The sequence below is a fragment of the Podarcis liolepis genome, assembly GCF_965112155.1.
Source record: "Podarcis liolepis genome assembly, chromosome: 10".
In the NCBI taxonomy this organism is placed as follows: Eukaryota; Metazoa; Chordata; class Lepidosauria; order Squamata; family Lacertidae; genus Podarcis; species Podarcis liolepis.
The window spans coordinates 48,882,899-48,908,973 of record NC_139562.1 but is presented as its reverse complement, the minus strand read 5'-3'; the positions used below and the strand labels follow the sequence as shown (position 1 = coordinate 48,908,973).

Below are 26,075 nucleotides of genomic sequence, written 5' to 3'. Positions count from 1 at the left end.
AACAATGTTAATGTTTTCCTTTATAATATTTTTATTGGAGAAGTAAAAAATTTGTTAAATAAGACTGTTTTAGTTTGTTTTTTCCCTGCCTTCAAAAGATGTCACTTTATTTAAAAAACTTGTATCCTGCGTTGTAGCCATTAAAAGACAGCTATCAGTGGGATTGTTAATTCTCCCAGAAGTAGACAGCTAACTCACCAGCTCCATAGCTCAGTGTTTGGGTTTCTGAGAAGAGGGGTGTTATCCCCACACATGCTGTACTTTTAAGAAACTTGTTTCAGTAGGCAGGAGGTAATCATAGATGGAGTTTAGAGCTCATGAGTGGCTGCAGCAGTTATGATGAAAGATTGGCCTCTCTTTTGCTACATCTGGCTAATTCATTTGAGTGAACAAAGAAAGTCAGAAACATGACTTTCATTTACAACTGTAATTGAAAGAAATATATTTCTATTCTTGACAGATCTGTCTTGGGAATAATACTTGTTGAAAAATCACCTTGCATGTATTTTGTATTTTACACGTTTTCCTCTTTTGCTTGAGGGCTGTTGTTTTTTCTCTTACTCTCTAGCAAAGTAGGTAATGTAGCAATTTTGTAATTTTTCCAGTAGAGAGCAGCCTTTTCTAAGATGTCTTTTTGACTTATTCTCACTTTGTTAAAGACTGAATGAATTCCGGTGTTTTTTATATGTTATGAACAATAAACAGAACTAAGTCACTTGGTTTTTTAAATGGTATGTATGAAAGTTGTAGTTTGATTGCTTTGCGTTATGCTATTTATACACCAGCAAAAATCTGGGAAAGTGATACTTGTTTCATTTTTCAGTCATTTGTTTTGTTCTGCCGTGTGGTACCAGAACAAAAGAACAGCACAACACGGAGATCTTTTCTTTATTCAATATTGCATTATCGTAAACTCTTAATTTAGACAGTTTAAAAATTGATTGCTACTTAACATTTAAAGTCCTCTCCCACCCCCGTGCTCTGCCATTGTCATGATGAAAGAATTTGTTAAACTTGGACTCAGCTGCCCCCATATGCTTCATGCCAGTTCAGTGGTCTATGAAGAAACAAGAGATTGTCTTTCGTTCTCTCTCTCCCTCTCTCTTTGCTGTCGCTGCTTCCAATAACCTTCACTGTAAATCAAACAAGTAATAACTTACACGTCACTCCATACATCATAACCTGCTATACAATTCAGAAAATAGCACTATTGTCTAAATTAACTTATTATAGAAGATATATTAATGTACAACAGAGAAATAAGTTTGCAATTTATTTGCAATCATTTGGAATAGTAAGCATCAGGATAACGTTCAGCCACATAATTCCTTTTCTTTATTGTAAGGAGAGAGAGAGAGAGAGCGTGTGTGTGTGTGTGTGTGTGCACGCGCGCACACACGCTTAGACTCCACACCCCACCTCAAATCTCTCCCAAGTCATTAAGACGCTACTGCTCTTTGCTTTTATTAAAGGCCTGGGACTCTGGTCAGAAATGTAATTTTGTCAGAGGACCACTGTGATAAGGAGGGGGAAATTCCCATAGTTTGCCACCAAGTTTCATTGTCACAGATGCTGCTGCCCTGTATCATTCTCTTCTGTCTGGGGTTGACAATAGGGAGACCACATGACACACTACTCAAGGGCTGCCAATTGTTGATGCCTTAGCACCATAGTGTTACCAATTTCTTTTCAAGTGCTCAGTGTAAGATAACCAGTTTTCTATCAAATCTGACCTGAATTCATATTAGATACAGTAGTTTCCCTTATGGAACCTGACCATTTGAATTTAAGTTAAAATAGGTTGGATCATCAGCCACCTTTTGATTCAGCAATAGTCATGAGTATCACATGGAAAACAGAGTTGGATAGTGGAGATAGCTGCTTGGTTTAGAATAGCTGCTTCTACTCTCCCCATATGCTAAATGCAACACTTTTTCTTTCTATTGAAATGGTTCTAGTTTGAGCCAAAACATTTCTCCATCTCAGCATTCCCCCAAGTAGTATAGCGGTGTATTTCTTTTGGCTGCTTCTCATTGAGGCCATACTTTAAAACATTAAATTAAGTAGCTGCAGTATTATTTTGATTTGTTATGCTTGCATTGGACAGCTAACAGTACTGCTAGTGTACATTCATTCTAAAAACCCTCTTTGTACATGTTTTCAGCCTTTATTGCACTAGTGATATCAAGAATGGAAATTCTCTGTTCTCTGGGCACAGATGTTTTAGCCACTCTGAGAATTAACAGATGAGATTTATAGGAAAGCTTTGTCCTATAGCTTGCATGCCATTAATAGCATCAGTGTTAAAATGAGTTTTCTACAAGACCAAGATTGTAGTACTCTGGGTTGTGATATTCCATGGTTTTTAAACTATAAAGTCCTTCCTTTGGTTCTAAATCATAGAGTGCTTTATTGTATCCCATGCTATCCTAGCTCATGCCCCAGACACAATGGCAGAGGCTCTTGCTTGAGAGAAAGAGAAGAACCTCTATTTAAGCAGGGTTCAGCAGCAGGCAAAAGCTGATTTAGTCCCAGAACTAATTCTGGGGGCAAAGCCAGAATTCTAATCCCAGACCATACTAGAGCAGCAAAGTTGTCCCAAGTTCTCATGCCCACCCTGCAGGCTTATAGCCAAGGCAGGGCACACCCGTTACCTGTGAAAATTGAGCTTGCAGGCATGTACTCTGCTAGGGCAGGTATGTCTGTTCACTCTGAAGGTAACCAAACTGTTTCTGGCAGAGTCCCATGATAGGAAAAATTTTCAGCCTCATTCTGCAAATAATTTCTATCTAAAGTCTTTTTGAATTTTATCATACTTTAGCCTCCTAAAAGGTTTTTTAAAAAAACAACCCCCACCCTGCCCTCTTCCTAAAGAATTTTATATTCTTAGTTGCAGCAAAACTAAAGCCATCTCTGTGGCTTCAGGACCCTCAAGCTTTTTTACAGGGCACAGTTTTTATTTAATTATGTTATTATTTAATAAATTTTGGTCCATAGCAGTTGGGACCACTGTATTCAATTGTGCTTTACAGAGAACAAGAGGACAGGTGACAGCCCTCAATTTAAACAATACATTGCATTTTTAAAAGCCTAGAAAACGATTAGAATATGGAGCTAGCCGCCACACACACACACACACACACACACACACACACACTGACTTAGACCCTGTCCCATGTAAGATTGCACTCTAAACTGTGCTTGATTTTAATTATGGGCAAGCCAATTTTAATTAATGGAGCTATGAATTAAAAACACACCTGTTTATTTTTAGAGGATGATTTGTTTTTCTATATTGTAATACAGAATGAAATTGAAGAAGGTATTTTCTTCCAACAGAAAAGTGGAAAGCTGTAATTTAACCTTTAAAAAAGAATTGTTTACTTTTTTCAGTATTCGAAAGGGAGTTTGAAGTTTTAAAATTATGAATATGTGCGTATAAAATAATATAAATAGGATAGATAGATAGAGGTACTCTCATTTTCCTACTCATATTGAAATACTGCCCTTCATTGATGCCAAACTTCTTCCTAATTTCCTCTTCTGTGTGCATCCCCATACACCCTCATAATCTGCTTGGGGAACCGTCTGGAACAGATTTTGGGAGCCCACAAAAAGAAAGGAAAAGGAAATCCTGTTGTGTTAGTGGAATGCTGCTTGCACAGTGGTGGATACTACCCTAATGTTTTGAACCTGTCGATAACCTTAAACATATAAAAATGTGGATACAGTCAATTAATGGAGTAGAGAAACAAATGAGAAATCTGCTCAAACATCACTTTGCAAAGCAAAATTCAGAAATGTTGTAGCTTGTGGTAGAGTGTGGACTGTAGGGAAATCAATCACTGATGCTAACGCAGAGACAGCTAAAATACAGTTTCCTTAATGCCACAACATAAATGGGTAACTACTTCCACTGTAATCTAGTTTGGTTTTAGAAGCAGGATGTGTGCAGGAGCTTTTCATCGGAGGATTAGACACATATCACTTACATATTTTTTTTTAAAAAGGGGGAATATAATAGATTTATGTGGTATATTTTATTTTACTGTAAAGGATGCCTCTATGTTTTATATAGCAAACACTGAACATATAGTCAAATCTCTAAAGCAGGGGTCGCCAACCTGGCGGGTGCCATGGCACTGGTAAAGGCTTCTATTGGTGCCCTTGTGCAGGTGCCCCAGACTCTGAGTTTCTTTTTAAAAAAAGATCCCAAAAGATGTATAAGATGTATCTGTTACTTTTTAAATTTACTTTAAAACTTCAATTTGCATTCTATTAGTGATGTGAGTTAGATTTAAAGTATAGTTGTTTTTAGTTTGTGTAATACTACTGCTTTATTTCTGTTTTTTTTGATTTAAGGCTTTAGTTAACTTCTGCAGACCGCCTTGGGAGAGCTTTGTCATGAAAACCAGTATATAAGTAGTTTAAGTAAATAAAATGGTTTGCCTTTTGATGATAAAAATGCTTGCACAAAACTCGCCCTCTGCTTTGGCTAAGACAAAATTCAGAGTGGAAGGGGCAGAATTAGGAGGGCAAGGGCTTAATCCACCAGGAATGCTTGTAACATGAATGCAAAATGATTGTAAGTTTGCATTGGAGCTCAGCTGCTATTTCACTGAAGTTTGTGTAGGCAATGTTCCTGTTATATTGTGCCCCGAGCCAATAAATGAATAATAATAATAATAAATCATCAAGAATTACATTCTCTGTGCTGCACAACTGTAACATGCTCCATGTCTTTTGTTTGTTGTGAAACCATAACTGTTGCAAAAAGTAGCTGTAAGACTTTTCACTAGACTGCCTTGGAGATATCTCATGATGCCAGTTTTGAAAATGTGCACCATAGATTTCCCCATGTAATTTGTGCACTGCCTCAAACCAGTACTGACACCAGCCTAATGTTCTCCAGATGTTTTAGGCTACAACTTCCAGCAGTCGTAGCCAGTGCAGCCTTTGGGGAAGGCTGGCTTAGCCAGCGCATCAGCAGGTTTCAGAAGTCTTGACTAAACAATCTGGGCCCAGAATGACATTTCCTCACATTATCTGGCATCTTCAGAAGGTCCTTGGTTCATGGAAGCAAAATGAGAGCAGTTAGATCTTCGATCTTCTCTGTGTGGCTTCCCCTACCCCAACCCCTTTTTTTAGTTTCTAGAGAAGTGCACCTGCCAGCTCCTTTATGAGATTTGGCAAATTAGCCAAGACTTCCCTTTTTAGAAAGGCTTTTGAGTTTGAATTGTTGTTTCTGCTATAGAAAGGCCTTTGTATAGTTTTTTGTTTTGTTTTTTTAATATCCTTGCTCTCCATTTTGTGCTTAGTATGTTTGAATTCTTGTTTTAAGTGGTTCAGTTGCTGTCCCCCCCCCCCTTTTTTCTTTTGTATGCTGCTGCAGGTGTATTCTCACTCCATTGAGGATTGTTGGATAGAACTATAAAATAGAAAAAATACAATACATATATTCACTGTCTGGAAACAGGATAAGGGGATGCTAATGTTTCTACACATTAGTAATTGTATATGTGACTCAGGAACATATTACTCTCTTCGCTTAAACAGAGTAAGGTTGAGTTGAGTGGGATTCTGAAGTGGCTGGCTAGACCAGAAATGGTTATTAAAAGAAAACACTTTTTAGCAAGGAAAGTTCTGAAGGTGCCCAATATACTTCTTTCTCTGATGGTAAGGTTGTTTGGTCTTCCTCGATGGGAGACTTCTTTGGAAGTCCCCATAGACCACTCTGAGCGTGAGTGGGAGACAAGTTGAATTAATCTGAAAAATAAATGTTTTTTGTTCATATTTGCCACAACTATGAAATCACCACTTTGAAAACATTTTTGTAAAAGTTTATATTTGTACAAGTGGAAAATAATACTCTTAAAATGTACTCTGCCATGTTGCTGTTCTTAAAGCAAGAATGTGGTAACTTTATGGTGGGAATAGTTCTCTAGAAGCTCATTTTACAAGTGTTAAGAGTCTGTGCTTCATCTCGCTGGGCATAATTAAAAGGCCCTTGCCTTAGAAAGTCCTTGGGCCCCAAGAGACTAATTTTCCTTGAGAGAGGCCGAGTCCACCTTTTTGATCCTAAGAGCCCGATCCTATTCATATTTACTTGGAAGTAATTCTCACTGAGTTTAGTTGGGTGGGGTGTCACTGTCTACATAGGGTTGCTGACTAAAAGTCTTCCACAAACTCTGAAATCCCTTTGTTGGGCAAAGTCTTTCTCTGAACCACTGGGGGTGTAAATATAGTGATCCAATTCAGACATCTCATCCCAATCGTCTAAAGGAGAGGTGGGCAACCTCAGACTCACAGGTCAGTCTTTGCCCATGAGGCCATTTTCCACAAACCACACTCACATGTCAATCAGTTGACATCTCAGGTTGACATCAGCAGTGGTGGGGTTCAATCCAGCTGGGTGCTGTTTTGCCTACGCATTCTCTGCAGTGAAGAATGGAGCTTTGACTTATTGCTAATTCTTCAAACAATGATTTTGATGGTCATCTGAACTAATCCTTGCTTTTATGCTGACTGGGTGTGCTAGGCAATGTTTTGAAATGTCTTACATTAAGTAGGACACTGATCTTGGTTACCCTTCTAGATGTTGGTATGAAGTAATACCAAACATTAAAGCAATGGGGGTAGTGATCAACAATGAAGATTTTGTTCAAGTCTGTGTCTAATTCCGTTGACCCTGATGCCAGTACCTGAAATTAGCCTTGTGGGTACCAGCAAGCTGCAAAAAATATACTCAGTTTTTCAGTTGTAGGTGTATCTAGTAGAACTGCTGTAATGTACATTTAGTGTTTGTGGGGGTGGGTTGGTTTATTTTCAAAAGTTTAATAGTCAGTTTGAAGGTCTGCAATGCAGTTAAAATATAATGCTATAGAATAACCTATATAAAATACATTTATGGATGTTTTGGAATATGATTGTGCCCTTCAAATCAGAACTTAATAGTCTGGATCTAGGGTGTGTTCTATTTATTTAAGAATTCCTCAATTTATTAAGTTTCACTGAGATGCTAAATTAAAGCAATTTACAGTTTTTTAGCATTGTATGATTGTACAGTATGAAGTTCTACGTAGTGAAAAATCCTTGCTCTTCATTTCAGTTATCTAGAAAAGTACGAGAAAGTACATCACTTTGGAGAGGATGATGATGAGGTACAACCAGGCAATCCAAAGCCTCAACTTCCTATAGGTGCAATTCCATCTTCCTATAATTACCAGCAGCACAGCGTGTCAGGTAAATTTTGACAAATTAGTCAATGGTAGCGCCATTTGTCCTTGATTTCTGTTGGACAAATGGTACAAAAAACATACAGGTACATGGTTGCTAATGATGTATTTTTGCCTTTATAAATAGATTTTCTTCGACAAAGTTATGGGCTATCTATGGACTTTAATTCTCCAAATGACTATAGTAAATTGGTGCTTTCTCTGTTATCTGGACTCCCAAATGAAGTGGACTTTGCTATTAATGTGTGCACTCTTCTATCAAATGAAAGCAAACACGTTATGCAGCTTGACAAGGACCCCAAAATCATCACTTTGCTGCTTGCTAACGCTGGGGTATTTGATGACAGTAAGTTTCTACTTTGAATAATCCTTTGATGAGCAAGTGTACTACTATGTAGCAGAGTTGTTTCCTTGTTCCTCTTTTCCTTCTGCATGCTCTGTCTTTTCCCATCTTCTATCCTACCTGTTTCATAATCCTACAAAAGAAGAGTCCTGTTGAATCAGACTGATGATTCAGCATCCTGCTTTCAGCACTGCCCAACCAGATGTTTCTGGGATGCCTACAAAAGTCCGTGAAGGCAGCAGTCTTCAACACCACTGTGTCTCTTCCCAGCCACTGACATTCAGAGGAATCCCAGTCATTCATCTGTACATTCCATTTAGCTACCATGACTAAGTCTGTTGATAGATCGGTGCACATCCTTGATTGTCTATAACACTGTTATTCTAGAGGATATTTCCTTTTCAGTCCCTTTCCTAATGATTCCCAACATAGAATTTTCTTTCTTTCCTCAGACTTAAACAAATAGTTACTACATTTCTGAGAAAAGGTGCACAAGACAGGGCTATTAATAGCAGCCTAATACGTAGAAACAATATTCCAATAATTTCATCTAGGAACCAACCCCTGAACTGAGGGGATATTTTGGATTGGTACTTGACCCTAAAGTTTTCGCAAGTCACTGGTGAGACGATACATTAAAGTTAAAATGACGCTGATTCTATTACCTCCAGTAAGCTGACCCACTTTTTGTCCAGTAGATCTGTATCCTGCAGTGTTCTTCTGCTGAGATCCTTCCGGTCTCATTGCTTCTATAGCACACTTGTGCAAGTTTTTGTAACTTTCTTTTCTTTCTTTAATATTTCACAATAGTGTGAATTTCAAACAAATTTCAGTATTTCAAGCATCTCTTGTGTTTCCTTGAAATGGTTAATCATGTCTTGCTTTGTTAGTCTAGAGTAGAACAAGGATCGTGGCCAAATATGTGTTTATGAAGACTGGAATAAACAAACTAATGGGGTTTTGGGGAGAGCGGGGGTTATTTGTTTCTTGCAGCCAGAGATTTAGGTGAGAATAATTGCTGAAGAGATGTGCTTTTGAACCACTGGTAAAAGGACATGTATGCAGTCTCTGGCCGCATTTGGATATCATACTAAACCATAGGTTAATGTAGGATGCATGAGCTGCAGCAAGCCTTGGGCTGTTGCCCTTCTCCCTGCTTCTGATTTGGCTACAAAGAGCAATTAGGAAACTTCCACTTCCAGGTTAGATTTGCTGCTGCTTGTTGTCTCCAAACTACAGAAACTTTGATTATGGATCATGCTTCATGAATTATGAAGCTGGCTTGTTTAGTTTAAACAAACCATAGTTAGCATTAACTGCTGCATCCGAAGGAGAAGAGACTGCATTGCTGAAGAAGAGGAAAAAAGAGTGGAGTCTTACTAAACTATGGTTGAGTGTGACATCTGAATACAGCCATTATATTTATTGAAACTGACAGAATTTGATGTTGAACTCCTGCCATAAAGGCCAATTTGGATTAAATCAGAGAGTCTGCAGCTGGCCAGCTTCCAGCTGAAGACAGAACTACACTTCCTGTGTAAAATTTTACTCTGGTACCTAGAGAAATGTGTGTTTCAACATAGCTGTATAACACTATTATCACTCCAAAAAGAGCATAGGAGATGCATTTGGGGGGGGGTCACATCTGCCTTAAAAAAATATTCCCTATTGCAGGCATATTCCAGAGAGTAAATTTTAGGATTTGAATTCTATGCAGCTGCTTGTTATCAAACTTTGATCAGCATTGCATATAAGTCAGTTGTCCAGATCCTAAAAATCAAGTATTTAGACTTGAAGAGTGCAGTCTAAAGGCTCAGGTATGCAGAGATTTCCCATTCTCTGTAATAAAGGAGACTACTCCATTCACACATGTTAGTTTCTTGTGCACATAGAACATTCCTTTGTTCAGAGAATAGGATGAGCCTTGGAACTAACCACATCAATTCCTGTGATTATCTTAAACAGTTCAATGAACCTTTTAGGGTTTAGCCCAGGGGTAGTTAACTTTTTTATACCTACTACCCACTAATGCATCTTTCTTTATGGTAAAATTCTTGACCACCCACCAGTGCTCGATGGAAGGAGGATTCAGCTTGTGCCATAGAACCCCCTACCGCCCACCTAGAATCCTGAAACGCCCACTGGTGGGTGGCAGGGACCAGGTTGACAACCCCTGGTTTAGCCAATACTGTTTTTAAACTTAGAAAGGAACCAGGATGCCTTCTTTACATACACTGTAGGATCTGAATGTGGACAGATTTCTGGGTGTCTGCATTTCCACTTGGGTTTTTTTAAGCAGGTTTCTAAGCAGGCTGGAAACTGTAGACAGAGAACACCAACATGCAGGGAATTGTGTGCACCTAAGAAATATGTGGCTTGAAGTTATCCCCTTCTTGCCATGCTAGTTTCTTTCAAGAAAATTCTACTTTGTGCAAGAACTCAAATATGAGATTCAGATCAAAGCAAGCAAAATGAACAGCTTTATGCAACTAAGCAAGTTTCTTTGAATGTTATTTGCATAATGTTTTTAAGCACAACATTTGAATTTTCATAACGCAGAGTTTACTTCTTCAGCATAGATTTTTTCACTCATTTTTTCTTCTTCCTGGCTTGTTTAGCCTGTGGCATAATTATAGCAGGTAGTTCCTTTATTATTCAGGATTGATAAAAGAACACACACACCCCATTCTACTTAACAGCAGTCCAATTCATGCTGCTTTAGAATAGTTGATATAATGGGCTATTGCCCTTCAAAAGAAATCACTCTTCTCCATGTTGTAAATACCCTACTCCAAGCAGAAGACATAACTCAAAACAATTTTTAAAAAATATTTATGCTACTTCTAATAAACTGTAATATTGGTACTAGAAAAGTATATTGCAACTGAATAAGATTGGCTGGCCACAATACCGCAAAATTACACTGTTTTCAAATTATCTATAGTATTGTCACAGCTGTTTATGGACAATTTTTAATTGTAACTTTAATGCTTTTTAACTCATAGCTTTAGGTTCATTTTCTACTGTGTTTGGTGAAGAATGGAAGGAGAAAACGGATAGAGATTTTGTTAAGGTAATTTTTTAAAATATAGTTTTAAAAACAGCATGTCAAAAAAAAATGTGTGATAGAGCCTTACAGTTCAACAGTGCAGCTTAAACATTGCGCTTAAATAGTAGTGGCAAAGCTAGACTAAAGAGAAGAAGGGAATTTTATTTAGAGTGGATCAGATAAAGAGCTCTCAGGTATTTCAAATAAGTGGGTAGGTGCAGGGATAGATTGAAAGCTTCCTTCTCCCCAGTAGGTGCTGCTGGAGGTAATAATACAGCGACTGTGTTATTGTAGATTAGTATTGAGAAACAGCATTTAGAATGTGTGAAAGTCTCCTTAGTCAGCTCCAAAGTTATATGTACAACTTCAGCTGAGTTTCACGTAACCAAGTTTGCACATCCATGTCAGTTATTTTGTTGAGCGTGGATAGTGTTCACGATAGGCTGTGTGCACTGTTCCTTGAGAAGACATTGCATTGTTGCATGTTGCACACCACCACTCAGCCTTGTATGCCATATTTTGACCTATGTGTGTGATAAACAATTGAGGTGGTTACTGTGCCATGAGCACTATATATTAGGCCCCAAAATATAGCATTTCATGCACACAGTGGATGTATTACAGATGCTTTATTTAAGAGCCCCAAAACATTTGTTTGCCCACTAGAGGGCACGGTCAGCTGTATTAATCCACTAACAAGAAAACTTAAGGTAAAGCATCTTTTTGTGTTAATATGTAAGAATTATTAATTACTTCATCATTTTTTGCAACAAGCAAATAATGACAGTACAGGTGGATTGTATTATATATGTTGATGTGTTGATGAAAACAATGCAGAATTTGACACATTTGAAACCGAATTTGAGGCACTTGAGGTCATAAAAGTGAAATACATTTTAAAATACAGTGGTACCTCGGGTTAAATACTTAATTCGTTCCGGAGGTCCGTTCTTAACCTGAAACTGTTCTTAACCTGAAGCACCACTTTACCTAATGAGGCCTCCTGCTGCTGCTGTGCTGCCAGAGCACGATTTCTGTTCTCATCCTGAAGCAAAGTTCTTAACCCAAGGTACTATTTCTGGGTTAGCGGAGTCTGTAACCTGAAGCGTATGTAACCCAAGGTACTACTGTATGTAATTTAATTTTATTGACAGAAGTGTGTGAAACTAAAAAGGACCTGTATCTATGAAGTAAATTTGACTTTTCTGCCCAGATTTAACATTTCTTAGGCACTAGTGAAAAACTTTCCATATATCACATTTTTCAGGCAGTTAGCTATTACTATTTTAAATATAAATCTATTTCACAGAGAAAAAAGTATAAAGTGAGAAAATAAGATTAATAATAATAGAAGAAATGTGGAGAATGTCAATTTGCCTTCATAGCAAAAATGGTAGCATTCAGTAATTAAAAATGGTTTCTCACTGAGGGTTTTATCTTTATCTCATTGAAATATTGGTTTTCTAATAAAAACTTCTATTTGAGAAAAGTGTCCAAAGTTTTATTCAATTACGTCTAGCAGTTGTAGCACAGCACCACTTAAAATTGAGGCCATTTCCCTTCACTGCAAACAGTTGTTGATGGCAAAGGATGCATGCAATCCCATATTGCCTCCCAGCCCATACTTTCCACTTAGTTAAAAACAATACAAGCTTGGAGGAAGTGGAATGGGCCAGAATTTGGTAGCTGTACAGTGGTACCTTGGTTCTCAAACTTAATCCGTTCCGGAAGTCTGTTCCAAAACTAAAGCATTCCAAAACCAAGGTGCACTTTCCCATGGAAAGCAATGCAAAACGGATTAATCTGTTCCAGTCTCTTAAAAACAACCCCAAAAACAGAAATTTAACACGAATTTTGCTGTCTAACAAGAACATTGATCCATTAAATTAAAGCAGTAATCAATGTACTGTACTATAAAATAAATAAGACAGTATTGTAGATGATAAAAATTAAAATTATTTCCCCCCTTACCTGCACTGATGATAGTCATTGTTTGGATGGGGGGGCACTTTTATCCATTTCCACAGTCACACAGTCAATCAACCAATCAGTAGCTGAACTGGGTTTCACACAGTCACAAAAACAAATTCACCAAAAACACAAAATAAATAGCAAAAACAAAAGCGCCAAACTTAATCCGTTCCGGAAGTCTGTTTGACTTCCGAAATGTTCGAAAACCAAGGCGAAGCTTCTGATTGGTGCAGATGCCCCGGAAACAATAGCCAACAGCCACATCGGACATTCGGCTTCTGAAAAACGTTCGAAAACCTAAACACTTACTTCGGGGTTTTCAGCATTTGAGAACCAAGGCGTTTGAGAACCAAGGTACCACCGCAATAGCCTGGTGCACTGAATGACTATGCATTCATATTGCTGGGTTGGGGAACGCTCTGTTTGCATATTTTGGGGGCTCCTTCTACATATGGGTGCCATGCTTCTAGGGGGGAAGAATTGTGTCCCATGCCATTTGGTCGTTACACCAAAAAGGCCACAAATAGTTATTGCTAGGGGTGCATATAGAAACCTACCAAATTATATGTGTTTGACCTGTTACATCCGTTGAATATTTGTGTCCCGAGGAAAGATAGTCCAGGAATGTCTCATTGTTTAGTGATAGCAGTAATAGGAGCTTCAGTTATGTTGTGAGGATTTTTTTAATAGGAAGCTTGGATGTTTTCCAAAATCTATTTATAATTGTTACAGTGTATCTAGTATGATAGCACAGTTTTAAAAAGAATTACTCAGGAATGCCGTTTAGTAACACTGATTCTAAAATTAGCTATATTTTGGAAATTCTATTTTTTTCCTTTTTTAATGTTTAGTAGTATAGTGCACCCTACTTAAATGATTCATTGTTTCATGTTTTAATGAAGGCGTGCATTAAGTGGATTTTAGACGTGTCATTTCTATTACTGTACATTCAATAATTGATAAAGAGATCATGTTTGCATAAATTGTTATATAGTGTTACATTTTATTTTCTTCTTTGATTCCCCCCCCCCCCCGATAGTGGAATAGTGTTTAAGGTGTTCTTTTTATGCTTGCTCTCCCAACCAAGTGTGAATTAACTCCACTTTCTTGCCATGATATTTACAGTGACACTACATACGAGTTTCATTTAGAGATAGAAGAACAAGAGACTGATAGGATTAAAAATAAGCATATAACAAAAGGTGGCAGATGGCTTAGAGTTTTGTTATTCATGCTGATGTCTTTTACTTTTAAACATGAAATTATTTTGCGTCAGTGGTTGCTTTGATTTAAAATGATACTGTAGTATTGGCCATCAAGACTGGGGAGCAAATGTCCTTCTAGTTGTTATTGGGACTTCAACTTCCACCAGCCCCAGCAAGCATAGCCAATAATCAAGGGTGATTGAAGTAATATGGAATCATAGTCCAAGACTATCTATAGGTTCGCAGTTTATCCCAGATTGAAAGAAAATAAATTGAGCACATTAAATAAAAAGATGCAAACACCCAACCTAAAAAAAATGGAAGGTATTTGTTCGTTAAAGAAAGGCACAACTTGGATAAGTTTTGAAGTGCATAATTCTGTCACTGCACATCTGTAGCTATGCAGCTAAATGGTGAAGGCAAAATAGTACTTTTGGGTCAGGAGTGTACAATCCTGCACTGTAATTTTATCATGATTTTTGCTTGATAACTAAGTTACTGTAGAATATATATATATATATATATATTTGTTTTCGTAGATTTTCACGGGTACAGGAATGCAGGTTTTGGTGTCCTCGGGTGTCTTCCCGTGTAAAAGTTGGGGTGTCTAGGCGACGTTTCGACGAGGTCTCACTCGTCATCTTCAGGCTGGTGCTTTCGGCTTCTTGTTACTGGAACAGAGCGGGATCTCAGTGTTTGAGTTCCTATAAATACTCAAAATACTTTTGAGGCAATACACCACACCCCTCTACAGTATTTATAGGAACTCAAACACTGAGATCCCGCTCTGTTCCAGTAACAAGAAGCCGAAAGCACCAGCCTGAAGATGACGAGTGAGACCTCGTCGAAACGTCGCCTAGACACCCCAACTTTTACACGGGAAGACACCCGAGGACACCAAAACCTGCATATATATATATATATATATATATATATATATATGTATGTATGTATAGTCCAGTAGCACCTTAGAAACCAACTAAGTTTGTTTTTGGTATGAGCTTTCGTGTGCACGCACACTTCTTCAAATACACATATTGTAATCAGATACACATACTGATATTGTAATCAGTCTCATTCCCCCCGCATCACAATGGGGTTTTCAGACTGCTACCTTGTTAAAGGAAACTTTGCAATAAAAAAATAAATCAATGTTTGTTTGTTTTTGTTCAGTTTTGGAGGGATATTGTTGAAGATAATGAAGTACGTGACCTCATTTCAGACAGAAACAAATCTCAAGGTGAGTTACGTCAAATGAGCATTGGGTTATATCTGGGGTATCTAGAGCAGAAACTGTTCAAGTGAATGTGTTGTCTTTTATAGATGCTACACCAGAAGACTGGATATGGGAGTCTTTATTTCATCCACCACGCAAGTTGGGCATTAACGATATTGAAGGACAACGGGTTCTCCAGATTGCAGTGATTTTACGAAATCTTTCCTTTGAGGAGGGAAATGTAAAGCTGTTGGCAGCTAATCGTACCTGTCTTCGTTTCTTATTACTCTCTGCTCACAGTCATTTTATTTCTCTAAGACAGTTGGGGCTTGACACATTAGGAAACATTGCCGCAGAGGTAAGAAACAAATTCAAAATATGCTCTTGATGAGTTAAATGGCTTGAATCCCAAGGCTGGATTGAGTTTAAACATTAAGGATTCTCATATAAAAGGGGACTGGAGATCTTCCAGACTCTTTCTTGTTGTTTCTTATTATCTCTTCAAATATTTTCAAGAACAGCAAGTTTTTGCGGATATTTTTAGTCCACTGAAATTGTATCCCTGTGTTCTTCATAGCATGTACTTGTAATCATGGAATGCCTCATTTGGATGTAAAGATATGGGTTGTTTGTTTTTGTTTCAAACTAGTATCCCTGTTCTTTGTCTGGGATGAGATTAAATAATTAGATGCCATACCCTCACCCAAAATGTAACCCATCACTAAAATCAAAATCCACAAATTGTCAATAATACTTTTACATTTAACACTGAAGATTGGCTACTGTTCTCCTAGCTTGCGCCCAGTGCATTCTTAATACAATAAAAGTGGCTGTTTTATACTTCCTTTGTGGTGTATTCAAAAGGGCCCTAATTTCTTCAAATTCTGGAAATGTCCTGTACATTTAATGCTTATTTTTCCTGATATGTTTAAAGCTATTGGCTGGCCTTCCAATATAATCTAAACAAGCCATAAAGTAGTGCAAACAAAGCCTTACAAAACAATCCTATACATGCTTACTCAAAAATAAATCCTTTTGTTTTCACTGGGGCATAGTGCCAGATAAGAACAGATAGAACTGTAACCTTAGGCTGCAATCCTCTGCACATTTACTTGGCAATAATTTTCATTGAACTCAGAGAGAATTTTTAGTAGAAATGAATGGATTTGGACTGTTACTTCCTATTGCTTTCAAAATTTCATACAAGAGACTGAATTTAGTGGTAATAAAAACAGTGAAAGTTAATGAAGAACAGAATTTACTTATCCACAGTAGTGGAAATGATATAGCATCCATTTGAAAATGTTTTCAGTATTGAATTTGACATCTTTCTAATCATTTCAGTGATTGTAAATATTATTCTCCATTATAAGTACATCACTCAGGTAAAAGTGCTTTCTTTCTTTTTCAGCTTCTATTGGACCCTGTTGATTTCAAAACAACTCATCTAATGTTTCATACTGTTACAAAATGCTTAATGGCAAGAGATAGATTCTTAAAAATGAGGGGTAAGCTGTTATGTGGTTATTACTTCTAGTCTGGATAATTGAGGATAAAGATGTTTGGTTCTAAAATATTTGTTTTTGTTTCAGGCATGGAAATCTTGGCTAATCTTTGTAAAGCTGAGGACAATGGTGTCTTAATTTGTGAATATGTAGATCAAGAATCCTACAAAGAAATCATCTGTCATCTCACTTTGCCTGATGTGTTACTTGTCATATCAGCTTTGGAAGTGCTCTATATGCTCACTGAAATGGGTGAAGTGGCTTGTACTAAGATAGCAAAAGTTGACAAAAGCATAGGTAAGTGAGCAATTTTTTAAAATTATCAATATCATTAGCTATAGGCTCCCAGACATGTTTCTCATTAAGTAAACAACAGTTAATACAGTTCAGTGGGTAGAGAGTTTGATTTGGATTGTAAAGGCATTGGTTCAAGTTCCCATTGTGCCATAAACTTATTGGGCTGTGATCTTAGCCAATTCCTATTTCGCAGGCACTGTTACCCATTTGTAAAGTTGGAGTCATACATCCCCCCCCCCCAAACCAACACAAACAATAATTGTAAAGGACTTTTGAAAATTAAAAGTGCTACATAAAAGTAAAGCTGTTGCAGTGCAGGAAGGTTGCACAAAACTGTACAAAATAAATTATGCCAATAAGTAAGCTGCGTAAACTTGCTTAGTTTGCATGCTTTGTTCTGATCTCAGTAGTTGAGTATTTACAGAAAGAGGGTGGATGCAAGGAGTGATACAAAGTCAAGAAAAGTTAATAGTAAACTATGGAAGGTAGCAGATTAATATGCAGGTAGCATGACTAAAAACCACCAGTGAAGGATAAGTAGCCTTGGAGGACACCAAATGACTATCTTGTGATCTGGAGGCTCTTTTGATACTTTCCATTTTTGTCCATTAGAACATGGGTAGGCAAACTAAGGCCCGGGGGCCGGATCCGGCCCAATCGCCTTCTAAATCCAGCCCGTGGACGGTCCGGGAATCAGCGTGTTTTTACATGATTAGAATGTGTGCTTTTATTTAAAATGCATCTCTGGGTTATTTGTGGGGCATAGGAATTCATTCCTATTTCCCCCCCAAAATATAGTCCAGCCCCCCACAAGGTCTGAGGGACATTGGACCGGCCCCTTGCTGAGAAAGTTTGCTGACCCCTGCATTAGAATATGGTTTCTTTTAATACCTTAGATTCTCAAGAGTCCATACTAAGTACTGAATTCTATGTCTGATTCTACACTTTATTACCAAGTTGACACATTCATAAGAAACATGGTCTTCCTAGAACATTTTCAAATAACTGAATCTGTCCGTCCCCCACCCAAGATTATACTAAATGACAAAAGCAGATATCTGGATTCTTCAATTATGATTTCAGTATAATACCTCCTTTGTGATTTTTTTTTACAGTCAAGTAGTATATAAAATTATGAGTTAAATGCAATAATAAATACCAGGCCAAGAAAAATGCATATACCGAACTTATAAAGCTATTTTCATTTTCATCAGTTGAATAGAGAAAACGTAATAAATGAATTGTCCTTCAGTTTCTATTGTGTTAATATTAATATGATTAATATTAATGATTCAGATACATTAGTGTGTCTGGTCTCAATGGACATCCAGATGTTTGGATCAGATGCACTCGGGGCAGTAAAACTTGTCGAACATCAGAGTACGAGCCATCTACTCTCCGATATCAGGCAGCAGCAAGTGGAGCAGGTTCCATCACATACTACCCCAGGTTAGTATTACTGTTGCTAAACAAATTTTATATAAATTATATTGTATAGTGTTCACCTTATACTGCATAGATGGGGATCCTCCAGCCCGTGGACCTAATTAGGCTAGCCAGGCCTCCCAGTTGGGCACACCAGGCCACTTTGAGCTAGCTACACCCATCTGCTAATTCATCAGACGTCAGGTATGGGCTAGATAAAGCCATGGCTGCAAAGGAACAATTGGGAGCCTTAGAGTGTTCCTTTGGGACCCTGGCTTGCATTCAGCACTGATGGCGTTGGACACCAAATAAATGCAAGTTCCACTACCTTCAGGCAGAGTTGCTCTCAGGAAAATAGGTCCAAAATGTACGTTTGAGAAATAGTAAGGGGTGGAAACTAAACAAATGAAAAGGGTGGTGAGGTGGTTTAAATCCTTGACCCTGACTATTATTTCTGTTCCATAGCATCAAGAGCACCACATGTTGCTCCACCACCAGGAATAGTAGAAATTGACAGTGAAAAATTTGCATGCCAGTGGTGAGTACATAATTCAAGGATTTTAATGCTAGGAGAGAAAGCCAACCATAGGAGAATGTTTAAATTTAAAATATTTTCATTTTAAAGGTTGATGTATATTTTAGAAATAAAAATATTCTGATGTTGTTTTGAAGAAATATTAATCAGCTAATTTGAACATTGGCTGTGTAGTAGTGCACAGCCTTTACAAGAAAGGCTGAACGATACAATATTCCTTTCTATTTTAAGTGTCTTGGTTTTCAGATAAGAGCATAAAGCATTTAATTATATCTTCACAGCAAGAGGCTTGATTTTTACTCTTGTATTAAGATGGCTGTTGTATGTTCTGCTCTTTCCTTTCTTCCTTCCCTTCCTTTCTTCCTTCCCTTCCTTCCTTCCTTCCTTCCTTCCTTCCTTCCTTCCTTCCTTCCTTCCTTCCTTTCTTTCTTTCTTTCTTTCTTTCTTTCTTTCTTTCTTTCTTTCTTTCTTTCTTTCTTGTTACATCCCGTGCTTGAATGTTTTCATAGATTTGCACATTTTCATAGATAAGCACTATGTTTCTCTCTCTCTCTCTCTCTCTCTCTCTCTCTGTGTGTGTGTGTATGTGTGTGTGTGTGTGTAGTTCAGAAATGTTTATATCAAGGAATCACAGCTTAGTGTGATAATTTTTGTTGAAGAAACAAAATATATTAGCCTTTACATTAGGCCACCATAGCACCATCCTATAAAATTCATTATCATACTGTAGGACTAAGCAACTGTATAGTCTTTCTCAAGAGGTGCCATACTGTACAGACATACTGTATTGCCATCTGTACAGGTGCTTCACACCTGGCTGCCTGTACAGGCATTCCAAAGTAATATCAAAGCCATGAAGAGACTTTATTTTGCAGGGCAGTGGAAGACATCCAAAGGCCAGCCAGTGCCCCATGGAACTGGAGTTGCATCCAGAACCTTATGCAGTGCACAGAGGCTCTGTGTCAGAAATGTAGATGTAGGAAGTGCTTCTTAAAAAGTTTGGAAAACATGGTTGCAGAACAGTAAGCCAGTTAGTTTTTGCATATGTGCTTATATAGTTTGTTTCTCTCTCCCAAATCGTTTCCTTAGGTTGAATGCCCATTTTGAGGTCAATCCAGATTGTTCAATCTCCCGAGCTGAAATGTACTCTGAATACCTCTCCACGTGCAGCAAACTAGCTCGCGGTGGAATCCTAACATCAACTGGATTTTATAAATGTCTTCGGTAAGTTTAACTTATTCACAGAATAAATCGCAGCCTGGGGATGTGCGGTGTTCTGCAGTTTGTATTGATTTGCAAATTTAAGGAGAAAGTGTGTTATGGATATGACCATCTTGTATTCTTAAAGGTGGTAGTTGTTTGTATAACCATTGTTTTTGCTATTTTCAAACATTCCGTGTGGGTTTTTCATTTTATCTTAGCTATCTTTTGAAACCCAAACCTAAAACTTGGAGCCAAGAGTCTGGGAGACTTCCTTTGAACCTGCTGATCTATAAAAAAGTAGCTGTGGGATGCAAGCAGCATACTGTGCTGAAGAAATCTAGAACATTTTATAGTACTTTTTCTTTCTTGCCTTAGATTTCCACCCCGCCCTTAAATAGCAATAATTGCCATGGCCCATATGTACTCCATTGCCTTTTTGAAATTTTCTCAGGCTTAGAAGGCACAGTTTCCTTCCTGTGCTGTTCCCTGTTTTAGAAATAACTGGATGAAATTCAGTACTACTTTTCTTCCAGCACTCGTTTTCTGTCTCCCTCTGATCCATTCTTCTTCCCAAGTGCTCCACTGCTGTGTTCTGTTCTCCATACCAATTCCATTGCCAATGCCCACACTTCCTTGGTGCTGAAACATGAACTGATCATTGCTTACAGCAGGCTTGGTTGGGAAGCACTGATATAATCGCTAATTCAGAACCCTCACGTTTGGCAGGAAACTGAAATGTCCATCAATTGCCTTGAGGAATGGTTTTTCTGACATAGTTTACCACAATACTTAGAAAATATACTTGCATACAAAGCTAGATTTTATGCTCAGAAGATCATTGAAAAAAGCTAGCAAAATTAATTAGTATATCACTGCTACCAATAATGTGTTTGTTTGCTTGCTTGTGTTTGGCAGAACTGTCTTTCCCAATCACTCAGTGAAGAGAATAGAGGATACAAATAACAATGGGCAGGCACATATTCATGTGTTAGGAGTGAAAAGGAGGGCTATACCTCTCCCTATTCAGATGTACTATCAGCAACAACCTTCGACAACCCCTGTCCTTCGGGTTGATTCTGTTCCTGATGTAGCTCCTTCTCCTTCACCAGCAGGTAATTTATACGCTGTGAATATTTTATGTTTAGTTTTGAACTGATTCAGAGCATAAAATGTTGGGCTGGTTCAAGTACTGCAGTATTATGTCGTATGTTGACCAAGAGTCGCGCATGTTTTGGGATTGTGCTTCCCTAGGTGGCAAAGTTGCGAGTCATGCAGGGGCAGCAGCAGGAGCATAATGCCAGTATACCTTGTCCATCAGTGAACCCACGCAGCCCCAACTTCTCCACCGCCCCATGCAGCTAAACAGGAGTGACACCCGTGTTGGGAAGGCAGGTCTGGCCACTATACATGCTGCTACCCGTAGAGACATATATACCCAGTGTGGCATGGGAACTAAGGTTACGCTCACGTGCATTCTGCCTCTTTTCTGCATCTAGTCTGATGCAGTTGATTATGTATAGCCTGCCATATGATCCTTCCACTACAAAGAGAAGGCATGCAGATCATATGGGTGAGACATTCCTGCTGATGTGCAGGGCAGTACCTGACTTTCTACATGGAGGCTAAGGGGGAGCCTGTGTTCCAGAGCCATGTGCTCACTAAGCTGCCATGGAATTGTGATTTTTTTCAAAAGCAAGGTATACATGTTGTAAGTGTACTGCATGGTGGGCTGGTGTGTGAAATCACCGTATTTTTCTGTCTATAAGACGCCCCCTATTTTTGGGGACTCAGATTTAAGAAAATGAGGGGAGATGTATCCATGTATAAGATGCCCCCTAATTTTTGACATTTTAAAGGGAAAAAACCTAGTCTTATACACGGAAAAATACGGTATGCAGATATACATATACACAATCCTGGAGACAATGCTACAATGCTTTGGAAACCATTTTTCTGGGGGGTAGAGGAGATTACTTCAGCTGGTTTCCATGTTAGTTGATGTAGATAATGCAAATTATTATTTAACAACTTAAATCGTAAGCCTGCATTTTGTAGCACACTGATGTTATCCAAAAGCAGGTCATGTGTACCTGGCAAATTGGGCATTCAGCTGGGGTGAACCATAACAACAACAACAATTTTATTATTTATACCCCACCCGTCTGACTGGATTGCTTCAGGCACTCTGGGCTGCTTCCAACATATATAAAAACATGAAAAGTCAAACATTATAAACTTACTGATACATGGCTGCCTTCAGATGTCTTCTAAAAGTTCTGTAGTTCTTTATCTCCTTGCGAGGGCATTCCACACCATTGTTGGCCCTTGGAGTTGTAAGGAGAGGAAGGGACATACATGGACACCAAGTACAGTGATAGATACTTGAACCTCTGTCTGGTATGTACAAAGTCTGTGGTTAGAGCTAACTCCAAAGCTAATTAAAAAACCATGTGTGATTAAGTTAACTAATAATACTTCTACTTTGAAATATTGCTTGCTATAATCTCAAGGTTCCCACTAATGGCCTCCCCCGCTTTATTTGGTCTACAGGACTCCCACATGGACCGCCAAGTGTTGGAAACTATTTTCCGAGGACCTCTATTAACAATCAGTCTTCAACTCTAACTGCAACACAAATGTCTTTTCCTATTCAAGGTGCACCTACAGTGGTACAGACTGGCTCCAGGATACTACAGAACCCTTCAGTTCACAGTCAGCAACAACAAAATGCTCCCATGACGGTCATACAGAATAAAGCTCCAATTTCTTGTGAAGTAGTCAAGGCCACAGTCATACAGAGCACCGTTCCCCAGTCTGCAGTTCCTGTTACTATCGCTGTAGGTGGTGGCGCACAACCTTCCAATCAGAATCCTAGCATTGCAGGGCCACAGCCCTCCGTTACTGTTGTCAGCTCTCAGACTTTGCTTCATCAACCTGTAATTCAGCAGTCCCCTTTGCACGCGGTGGTACCGGGACAAATACCCTCAGGCACTCCTGTTACGGTAATTCAACAAGCTGTACCTCAGGGCCATATATTTGGCAGAGTACAGAACATACCAGCATGCACATCAGCTGTTTCCCAGAGTCAACAGCTCATTACCACATCATCACAGCCAGTACAAACATCATCTCAGCAGTCCACAGCTGGTAACCAGCAACAAGACACGGTCATCATAGCCCCTCAGCAGTATGTCACAACTTCATCTTCCAATATAGTTACTGCTACTACAGTTCAGAATTTCCAAGTTGCTGCTGGACAGGTGGTCACGATCGCTGGCGTCCAAAATCCACCGACATCTAGAGTAGGGTTTCAGAACATTGCACCAAAGCCCCTCCCTTCTCAGCACGTTCCCGCAACAGTGGTACAGCAGCCCATGCAGCCGTCGCAGCAACAGCAGCCTCCGCCACCTCAGCAAAGTGTCGTGATCGTAAGCCAGCCAGCTCAGCAAGGTCCAACGTACGCACCAGCCATTCACCAAATTGTTCTTACCAATCCCGCTTCAATACCCACTGGCCAAGCTGTCCAGTTGGGTGGGCAGCCAAACCTAACGCCAGCTTCCTCCCCGTCACCTGGACCAATTTCAAATAATCAAGTCCCTACCGTAATATCCTCTCCACCGCTCACCCCGCAAACGCAAGGACCCCCTCCCACGGTCAGCCAGATGCTTTCTGTGAAGAGGCAGCAGCAGCAGCAGCAGCATTCACCAGCACCGTCCCAGCCACAGATACAAGTCCAGCAGCAACAGCAGGTACAGATGCAAGTTCAGTCGCAGCAAAATAACCCAGCAGTGGGCCAGCCTCCTCCTAGTGAGTCAAGCCTGATAAAACAGCTGTTGCTTCCTAAGCGAGGCCCGTCGACACCCGGGGGCAAGCTAATTCTCCCAGCGCCGCAGATTCCTCCTCCAAACAACGCAAGAGCTCCCAGCCCTCAAGTGGTTTATCAGATGGCAAATAACCAAACACCAAGTTTTGGAGTTCAAGGGCAGTCTTCGGCTCAGCCACTCCTAGTTGGACAGCAAAACGTTCAGTTGGTGCAGAGTGCAATCCAGCCCCAAGGAACAGTCCAAACAGTTCCCATTTCTAATTTACAAATATTGCCAGGCCAGTTGATCTCAAATAGTCCAGCAACCATTTTCCAAGGGACTTCTGGCAATCAGGTCACCATAACAGTTGTGCCAAATACTAGTTTTGCTACGGCAACTGTGAGTCAGGGAAATGCGATCATTGCTCCAGCTGGAATTGCGGTGAGTGGCACTCAGGCAGGAGTTGGGCTGCAGGTGCAAACGCTTCCACCTACCCAGGCACCTCTAGCCGGACAATCGTCATGTTCTGCTGCTGCTCCCCCGTTCAAAGGAGACAAAATCATTTGCCAAAAGGAAGAAGAAGCAAAGGAGGCAACAGGTTTACATATTCACGAGCGTAAAATTGAGGTCATGGAGAACCCTTCTTGCCGAAGAGGAGCTGCAAACACCAGCAACGGCGATGCAAAGGAAAACGAAACACAAGCGGGAAGTCTTCTAAACGGAAGAAAACATGACTCCAGTCTACCTCCAGCTAACTCAGGGAAAACTCAGAATGAGGCCAATCAGTTCTCGCAGGTCAGTAATGGACCGTCGTTAGACTTGGGTGAAAATGGAGCTCTTGGAAAGCAGAACTCTGAGCAACCAGAAACGCAGGAAATTAAAAGTGATTTGAGGAAACCCCTCGTTAATGGAATCTGTGACTTTGAAAAAGGCGATGGTTCCCATTTAAGCAAAAACATTCCAAATCACAAAACTTCCAATCATGTAGGAAATGGTGAGATTTCTCCAGTAGAACAAGGGAATATGGATGCCACACAACAAGATGCTGCCAAAGGTGATCAAGGGGAAAGATTTTCCAACGGACCTGTATTAGGTTTGGGTACTACGTCTGCTGTAAGCAGTACACAAGAGGCTTCAAAACTGTTAACCCAGCAACTTAGTGGTACCATTGCTGATGTACCTAATGGACCTCTAGCTTCAAGTTTGAATTCAGATGTGCCTCAGCAACGCCCAAGTGTAGTAGTTTCGCCACAGTCAACGGCCTCTGTTATACAGGGGCATCAAATCATAGCAGTTCCACACTCAGGACCTCGTGGGCCCCTGGCTACCCTGTCATCTGAAGTTCGGTCGACTAATGGCACAGCAGAATGCAAAACTGTAAAGAGGCCAGCAGAGGATAACGATAGGGAAAATGTTCCAGGAATCCCAAATAAAGTAGGAGTTAGAATTGTTACAATCAGTGACCCTAACAAGGCTGGCTGCAGTGCAACTATGGTTGCTGTGCCAGCTGGAGCAGATCCAAGTACTGTAGCAAAAGTAGCAATAGAAAGTGCTGCTCAGCAAAAGCAGCAACAGCAACAGCAACATCCAGTACCATACATGCAAAGTATGGTCACACAGGTAGGTCCAGAGCCTTCGCTTTTACTTATTTTAGCTACCCAACTCTCTCTCTCTCTCTGTCTATGTGTGGTGTGTGTGTGTGGTGTGTGTGTAGAGATGTACAAATTCCACTTTTGCATTATTTCGTACACTAGCTTGGAAATGTTAAGAAAACTGTTTTGTACATTCATATACTGATGTGGTATCACTCGCTGTTATTGTTTAAGCAATGGGAGTATAGTACAGCTTAAATTCACTGAAATGATCTGCAGTCTATCAGGATATAATTTGATTATGCACAGGCAAACCTTTTGTATTCACTTATTTTATTGTGGGTTCTCTTCTGAAAACTGAGTGATGTTTCCTTGCATTTTACAGTTTTAACGTGATTTTGTTCCTGCATATGTCGCATTCAAGGCTGTGTTTTGCATCTTAATGCCTCTATTTGCAATTGATGTCTTATTTATGCAGCATGTATACTTTACATATGCCTTATACAGCTTTGTATAAAACAAACATGTAACTAAGGGATATATTAGCAAGGTTTTTTCCCTTCTGCATAAAGATTAATTACAAAAATTGGAGGATTATTGAAATGGCTGAGACATTTGAGCATGAAATGGATAGTATCAGCTCTTCATCAGTAGATGTACTGTCTCTTCACTGGATCAAAAAATATCATTTTTCCT

The 26,075-nt window shown here is 39.3% G+C and overlaps 1 protein-coding gene across 6 annotated transcripts in view; it reads left to right on the top strand.

The window, feature by feature from the left end:
* The window catches only part of ARID2 (AT-rich interaction domain 2), a 105,474-nt gene that overhangs the window by 59,196 nt on the left and 20,203 nt on the right, over window positions 1-26,075 (top strand). For 3 of the 6 annotated variants that reach the window (XM_083463233.1, XM_083463234.1, XM_083463235.1), the window contains 12 exons: window positions 7,109-7,242; window positions 7,363-7,581; window positions 10,584-10,651; window positions 14,977-15,043; window positions 15,127-15,377; window positions 16,431-16,527; window positions 16,612-16,821; window positions 18,118-18,270; window positions 18,712-18,784; window positions 19,871-20,005; window positions 20,900-21,096; window positions 22,640-25,407. In XM_083463233.1, the coding sequence (XP_083319359.1) occupies window positions 7,109-7,242; window positions 7,363-7,581; window positions 10,584-10,651; window positions 14,977-15,043; window positions 15,127-15,377; window positions 16,431-16,527; window positions 16,612-16,821; window positions 18,118-18,270; window positions 18,712-18,784; window positions 19,871-20,005; window positions 20,900-21,096; window positions 22,640-25,407 (4,372 nt within the window). Of the gene's footprint in view, window positions 1-7,108; window positions 7,243-7,362; window positions 7,582-10,583; window positions 10,652-14,976; window positions 15,044-15,126; window positions 15,378-16,430; window positions 16,528-16,611; window positions 16,822-18,117; window positions 18,271-18,711; window positions 18,785-19,870; window positions 20,006-20,899; window positions 21,097-22,534; window positions 25,408-26,075 lie in introns of all 6 variants that reach the window. The other 3 variants (XM_083463230.1, XM_083463231.1, XM_083463232.1) reach the window with 1 other exon arrangement.